The sequence below is a fragment of the Lytechinus pictus genome, chromosome 14, assembly GCF_037042905.1.
Source record: "Lytechinus pictus isolate F3 Inbred chromosome 14, Lp3.0, whole genome shotgun sequence".
NCBI classification, from domain to species: domain Eukaryota; kingdom Metazoa; phylum Echinodermata; class Echinoidea; order Temnopleuroida; family Toxopneustidae; genus Lytechinus; species Lytechinus pictus.
Genome location: NC_087258.1, coordinates 2,995,930 through 3,004,040, shown reverse-complemented (window position 1 = coordinate 3,004,040; position 8,111 = coordinate 2,995,930). Strand labels below are relative to the sequence as shown.

Here is an 8,111-nt window from a genome sequence, read left to right as displayed (position 1 = left end):
ACGAAAAGTTTGTTTTAAAATAGCAAAAAAAATGATTACAAACTATTGGTGAAGGTTTTGGGAAAATCCATTAAATATTAAGAAAGTTATTAGAATTATAAGTATTTGATTTGTGACGTCAAATACGAGCAGTTATGTAAAATAAGAAGCATAATTCTCAATTTTATGTTTCGGGATGACTAAAAGTTCCCTTCTTCCAGGAGGGGGTGTGAAATAATTGTGTGTTGATGTACTAAAGGTACAATGACAATCATTTTCAATCTCTTGAGAAAATGATACTTCATTGATTTTTGGTTTAATTCACGATACATGGGAAGCTGGGGGAGCATTTCATCAACATTTTTGTCCGACAAGTCAAATCTGAAAATCATCTTTGATTCTGATTGGTCGAGAGGCACTGTAACTATGGCAACTCGAATAAAACAGGACTTGTCGTATAAAACGTCCGAAATGTCCTTTCATAAAACGCTCCTCTGACCGCAAAATGACGTCACAAATAAAAAATAAAACTCTGATAACTTTTCAAATATTTGATGGATTTTCCTTAAACCTTCCACAATTTATACATATATAATATATATATATATATATACATATACATGTATATATATATATATATATATATATACTTATATATATTTATGTCTTCTTTTGTTTCTACATTATGATGCCGACGCAGAACTCTTATATAAATCACAGAGTTCTGCGGTCGGTGTCATAATGTAGAAACAAAAGACTTAATAAGAACGCCGTGAGGAGGCATGATATATACATGTATGTATATAAATATATATAAATATATATATATATATATATATATTCCTGCTATTTTTACAATTACCTTTTTTGGGCAGGGTTATAGCAGCAATGGTCTCAGATAAAAATATGGCATAGGTCTATTCAAACTATATATATTGTCGTCATTGTAATCAAAATTATTCTTGGGTGGAGATGTATACCACCTTACTATTGTGACGAGCATCTTGCAATGATATGCCCGCCGGGGTTTTGTTTTCGTCGCTACAGTTTCCGCTATTGAACACGACTGTGTCGAATTCGGTTATGTTATGACTATTGCTGTTTGCATATACATTGTCAAGCTAAGGGGACATGTTTGCAGTTACGGTGAAGTCATTATATTGATGCATGGCAGGGGCGGTGGAACGTATTTTAGTTGGGGCCAAAGTAAGAAAAGGGCACATTATGTCAATTTGGGCATTTTGGTACAAACGGATATTTACTACATGAGATATTCTGCGTGAGGTCATTGTGTTTTGTAGTAATTAAGTTGAGCAAAGCCTTTTCGAAGTGATTTCTGATTGATAAGTATAATTATTTAGGTTTCATTTTTACCTTGAGAGACCGTAATGAGCGAGTGGTTTGGAAAAAATTCAAATCTGAAGTTGTAAAACTCAATTTCTGGTCAATTATTGCGCTAATTACTGTTAAAAGGGCATCCTTGCGAGATATGTTGCGAGCGCGAATCGCTAGCTTACCCTTTTGGAAATTAAATGTGATAAGACATGAAAATTAAATATTCCGAACAGTATTTGGCCAGAAAAGGAACCTGTTTACGACTGCATTTAGTGGCTCATGAATAGGATACATAATGCGAGCGCGAAGCGCGAGTTGAAAATTTGTGATATTCCAAACTGAAAACTGGACATTCTAAGTATTTTTTTTTGTAACCAGGAACAGAATGAGTAGGCCTACTTAACTAAACAATAATTGATACGAGCGCAAAGCGCAGGCCCGAAATTTTGTGATTTTCTAACCTTAAATGTATTATGTTTTACTTTAATTCAAAAAGGGTGTTTCATAAGTTGAAAAGGGGCATATTTCATTTTAAAAAGGACATTTTCCATTTTTAAAAAAAATGACATTTTTCCTATTGGGAATTTTTCGAGGGCAATTGCCCCCGCCCCTGCCCCAGGTTCCGCCGCCCCTAATGCATGGTTGATAAGTGATCTTAATAGCTCCACGTTCATGATTAATATATGGTTATATAAACTGCTACACGAGAGTATGACCATAATTTTCATTGCATAATTCCTATTTGAATCCAAACATGCTTTAAAGCCCCCTCACTCCTGACCGAATGTAGGCGGACGAAGGGTGACGAATGGGGAAAATGCACGAAATGCACGCTAATTCAACGAATTCAAATAAAATTTCCGTCAAATCATGCGATCAGAAACTATTGTCAAATTTTATCGACGAACGGTAAGCGAAGGATAAATATGGCACGCGAAGGATATCGATTTTTCGGTTCACCTCTTTGAGTAAACTGCAGCCGAAGGCGAACGAAGGGTTGATATAGCCCATTAAGACGAACGAACAGTGAGCAATGGTTTGATATGGCGTGTGATTAGAAACGAAGACGAGGGAATAGATCGGGCGTTCTTGTACGTTATTGTGTCATCGTGTTTCTTCGTTAAGGGTTCTTTCGAGACCGGTCCACTTTGGCAAAAGCGCGATGAGGGACTTTGCGCGACAATGACACACGAACGATAAACGAACGATTACCGCAGACTAAATAAGAGATGCGAATTCAAACAGATGACCAACGATTTTTCAATTCGTCGGGAAATTCTAAACATGTTCAAAATTCCCTCGCGAATTTGAATAATCGCAGCTGTTATTTCAGAAGGTGTATGAAGCGGGGGCTGGTTTATAAGTTGAAATGGTAATAAGCCAATCTCCACTTACCGACTTTATGCGTGTAGAGATCCGACAGACAATCCTCCAATATAACAAAGTGTTCCAATTATTGCACAATCCCAATGACACAAAATCACACAAGATTATATCGCAAAAAATAACTTGGCTAGCACAAGCGGTATTTGGATTTTATCTTAGTGAAAATGACGGAGAAAAAAGGGTAGTACGCAAATTTGAAATGATATGCTGTGGAAGATGAAATGGATGAATTTGCTCCAAGTGAGATGATGGAGTCCACAAATGTATTAAGTAATTTGACGACGTTCTCAAAACACGTGTTTACTGAAGAAGAAAACTTTGAGAAGTGTGTTCAGAAAAGAAAGTAGTAGTTTTCATCCCAAATGTGATGTAGGATGTAAACAAAGAGAGAGGGGAGAGAGAGGTACCAATTCAGAGAATTTATGGTGAGTCACAGGTGAGTGTGCTGTGTGAGGGTCATTATTGACCACTTGTTGGCATGTTTATTGCTAAGGAGTGGAAGCAACTGGTATCCAAGGGTAATGTCCTCTCGAAGATGATGAGTAATAGAAGGCAAAGTTGAGAAATGAAAAAGGATGAAATTTGGAAAATACTACATCAGCCCCCTCCTAGATCGTTGAATAAAATGAAACGGTCGATAACAAAGAAAATAGTAATAGTCCAAATGAAGAAAATAATTTCTCAATTAAAATGAAGGACTTGAACAAAGCGCTTTGGAAAATGCACTTTTCGACCTGAACGAGTTTGTCTGATTTCAGGCTCGGTAGATGATGAAGAAGGAGTGATGGAGGGAGGCGGAGGCTTAGTGGTTGGTGTAGTAGTCACTTGAGAAGGTTTAGGGTTTTCAGGAGTAGATAAGCTAGGTTGAACAGTGGTTGGAACGGTTGGTGAAATGGGTGGTTCCAAATATGCTGGTTTCAGACGGTCGAGACTGATAGTTTCATGTTTTCCTTTGAGTAGGATGGTGAAAAACTTATCAGCTCGCTTGATGACTTGATATGGGCCATCATAGGGTGGTTGAAGGGGTTTCTTGACAGCATCATGACGCACAAAGACATGGGTGCATGATGTGAGATCAGGGTGGACCTGTGGTTTGCGATGCTGAATACGAGTGGGCTGAGGTTTGAGGTTCTCCATTTGTTTTCTCAGTCGATGGATATAGTTGCTAGGGTCCAAATCACAATCTTTCTGTTTAGGTGCTACAAACTGACCTGGCAATCTTAAAGTTGTTCCATATACCAGCTCAGCAGCGCAACATCTCAAATCAGATTTGACTGCAGTTCGAATTCCAAGCATGACGAGAGGGAGAGTTTCAGTCCATCGTGGAGAAGAGGTAGTTTTGAGTGACGCTTTAAGTTGCCGATGAAAGCGCTCAACCAGTCCATTTGATGCAGGATGATAAGATGTAGTTCGAATTCTAGAGCTACCAAGAAGATGAGTTAGAGCTTGAAAGAGGGAAGATTCGAATTGTCGACCTCTGTCGGTAGTGATGGTTGAGGGAGCACCGAAACGAGATACCCAGTGTGAAATGAATGCTCGGGCAACTGTCTCAGCTGATATGTCGGGGATAGGCATTGCCTCAGGCCATCGGGTGAAACGGTCAACACATGTGAGAAGATATGCATTGCCATTTGAAGGAGGAAGTGGTCCCACGAGATCGATATGAATGTGATCGAATCTAGCATCAGGTGTTGAAAAAGTACCTATCGGTGTCTTGGTGTGACGGTGTACTTTACAACGTTGACACTGTATGCAAGTTTTGGTCCAATTTCGAACATCTTTGTTGATTCCAGGCCAAACAAATCTGTCTGTGATGAGTTTTTGGGTAGCATTGATGCCAGGGTGAGATAGGTTGTGAAGAGCATCAAATACAACTCGTCTGAATTTAGATGGGATGTAAGGTCGAGGATTGGTAGTTGAAGTATCGCATAGGATAGTAGAGTCAGAGATAGGAAGAGGTAGAGGTTCGAGTTTGAGCGAGGTTGAAGTGAGTTGTTTGAGTTCCTCGTCAACCTCCTGGGCAGCGGCGATGGCATTGAAATCAATGGTAGGAGTTGAAGTGAGGGAGTTGATTTCCATGCGAGATAGAGCGTCTGCCACTACATTGTGTTTTCCACTAATATGCCTTATATCTGTGCTGAATTGAGATATGTAGTCTAGGTGTCTGACTTCGCGTGGTGAATACCTGTCAGGTCTAGCATTAAAGGCATGAGTGAGAGGTTTGTGATCAGTATAGATGAAGAATTGTCGTCCTTCAAGTGCATGTCTGAAGTGACGAATAGTGAGATACACAGAGAGAAGTTCACGTCCGAATGTGCTATATCTTGTCTCAGCTGGCTGCAGGCGTTTTGAGAAGAAGGCGATGGGTTGCCAGTCACCGTCAATGTGTTGCTGCAACACACCTCCAACAGCAACATCTGATGCATCCACCATAATGCAGAGTGGGGTATTAGGTTTTGGGTGTGAAAGGAGAGTAGCTTGAGCGAGAGCTGTTTTCACTGAGTTGAATGCATTGAGGGCTGTATCATCGAGATGGATTGCTTTGTTTTTCTGCTTGCATGCCAATAGATCGGTGAGTGGTTGAGTGAGAGTTGCACAATCAGGAATGAAGCGACGATAGAAATTGACTAGTCCTAGAAATTCTCTGAGTTTGCGAAGAGAATCAGGAACAGGGAAATCGTTGATGACTTTGACTTTCTCGAGCAGAGGGCGGATGCCGTTCTCATCAACAATGTGTCCGAGAAAGGTGAGAGAAGATGCGCCGAATTCACACTTGGCTGGGTTGATGACGACGCCATATTTTGAGAGTCGAGCGAAAAGTAGCTGGAGATGTTGCTTGTGCTCCTCTTCATTTTCGCTAGCGATGAGCAGATCGTCGATGTAGGCGTACACAAATGGAAGACCACGGGTTACTACATCAATGAATCGTTGAAAAGTTTGTGCGGCATTACGTAGCCCAAAAGGCATGCGTACAAACTCAAATAACCCAAAGGGTGTGGTGATGGCTGTTTTGTGTACATCTGTTTGATCGACAGGGATCTGGTGATATGCTCGAACGAGATCGAGTTTTGAGAAAACTCGCTTGCCTGCTAGGGCAGATGTAAAGTCTTGAAGATGGGGAATGGGATATTTGTCGGGCACTGTATTCCTATTTAGTGCACGATAGTCTCCACACGGTCTCCAGTCTCCGGGTGTTTTCTTGGGCACCATATGAAGTGGGGATGCCCAGTTGCTGCTAGACGGTTGAATGATGCCTAGTTCCAGCATGTGGTCGAATTCCGCCTTCGCGATATTGTATCTATCGGTTGCTAGGCGACGAGGACGGGATGATACAGGAGGGCCTTTCGTCACAATGTGATGGGTGACGGAGTGCTTGATCTCAGCCTCCTTATACACAGGGCGTGTGATGTCAGGAAATTTTTCGAGGATAGATTTGTAGGCAGCTTGATTTTCTGGCTTCAGAAACATAGGGCTAATAGAAGGAGATGAAGAAAGGATGCCAGTAATAGATAGATTGGTAGAAGAGTCGATGAGCTTGAGATTGCGCACATCAACAAGAAAACCAAAGTGATGAAGGAAGTCTGCCCCGATGATAGGAATGGGAATATCAGCAATGATGAAAATCCATCTGCAAGCTCGACGCAGGCCGACGTCGAGAGTCAGGCTTCGCTCTCCATAAGTCGTAATGCTTGAGCGATTAACTGCTTGTAGATAGAATTTTGATGAAGGATGATGTTTTTCGGCTTTTGATGGAGGAAGAACGCTAACTTCAGCTCCTGTGTCGACCAAAAAACGAATTCCAGTTTTCCTATCAGTGATGTAGAAAAGGCGACTTTGTTGTTTGCTGCCAGTTGGACTTGTCGCCGCTAGTCGCTGGCTTTGTCGTTTCCCTGGTTGGTCTGGTTGAAAGTGCAAGGGGGAGTGCACTTCTTTGCCCCCTTTCCAAAACGCCAATGGTAGTAGCAGTCTCCTCCGACATGTGATTGAGGACTCTTGCTACGCTGACGGCTTTCTTTCTGGCGAGAGCCTCGCTCACGGCTGCGACCTCGGCTCCGATCGGATTGTTGCGCCGAAACATTTTGGACAAGAAGGGAAAGCTGTGCGATCTGAGCTTTCATCTCTGCCATTTCAGGATTTGAAGAGGGTGTGGTGGAAGAAGAAGAGGGAGACAGATGTGCTACCCGAGAGTGATGAATTGGGGAATGGGTTTCGAGAATCTTGTCGGCTAAGTCGGCAAGCTTCTCGATTTCCATGAAATCTCGGGTTGAAGCCAATATAACTTGAATATTGGTTGGCAGCCTCTGCAGGAATAGTTGTTTCAGAATGTTCTCCTCAAGAGTGTTGGTTCCCAACAACTGTTTCATTTTTCGGAGCAGCTGAGAGGGTTTTCGATCTCCCAGCTCCTCCAAAATCAGCAGTTGGTGGAGCCGTTTTTGTTCGGATGCTGATGTTCGTTGGATGAGCTGATATTTCAAAACATCATATGGGTTCTCCTTTGGGGGAGAAATGAGGAGATCTCTGATTTCCTGAGCATATTCGGGTTCAAGTGATGCAACTATATATGCAAATTTTGTTGATTGTTTGCTGATGCCCTTTGTTAGAAATTGAGCTTCAACTTGGACGAACCAAATGGTAGGATCATTTGGCCAGAAGGGAGGAAGCTTAAGTTGAACATTGGAAATAGAAGAGCTAGCTGTCGAGTCGGAAGAAAATTGATCGTCAGTCGACATGATGATAAGTATAAATGAATGAAGAAAGGGAGACAACAATTAAAACAATTTGAAAAAGGATGACTGTTCTCAGCACGTTGGTCGGGTTTAAATCACGTCGGGGTCACCAGTGAAGCGGGGGCTGGTTTATAAGTTGAAATGGTAATAAGCCAATCTCCACTTACCGACTTTATGCGTGTAGAGATCCGACAGACAATCCTCCAATATAACAAAGTGTTCCAATTATTGCACAATCCCAATGACACAAAATCACACAAGATTATATCGCAAAAAATAACTTGGCTAGCACAAGCGGTATTTGGATTTTATCTTAGTGAAAATGACGGAGAAAAAAGGGTAGTACGCAAATTTGAAATGATATGCTGTGGAAGATGAAATGGATGAATTTGCTCCAAGTGAGATGATGGAGTCCACAAATGTATTAAGTAATTTGACGACGTTCTCAAAACACGTGTTTACTGAAGAAGAAAACTTTGAGAAGTGTGTTCAGAAAAGAAAGTAGTAGTTTTCATCCCAAATGTGATGTAGGATGTAAACAAAGAGAGGGGAGAGAGAGGTACCAATTCAGAGAATTTATGGTGAGTCACAGGTGAGTGTGCTGTGTGAGGGTCATTATTGACCACTTGTTGGCATGTTTATTGCTAAGGAGTGGAAGCAACTGGTATCCAAGGGTAATGTCCT

At 41.4% G+C, this 8,111-nt stretch overlaps 1 protein-coding gene across 1 annotated transcript; it reads right to left on the bottom strand.

The window, feature by feature from the left end:
- Positions 1-6,566: 6,566 nt before the first annotated feature.
- LOC135156712 (uncharacterized) lies at positions 6,567-7,430 on the bottom strand. Its single transcript, XM_064109720.1, has one exon. It carries the CDS (start codon positions 7,428-7,430, stop codon positions 6,567-6,569), a length of 864 nt encoding a protein of 287 aa, XP_063965790.1.
- Between the last annotated feature and the right edge of the window lie 681 nt (positions 7,431-8,111).

What these genes read in the sequence shown, in the direction of transcription:
- LOC135156712 (XM_064109720.1), bottom strand. Translation starts at nt 7,430, where the DNA reads ATGTCGACTGACGATCAATTTTCTTCCGACTCGACAGCTAGCTCTTCT.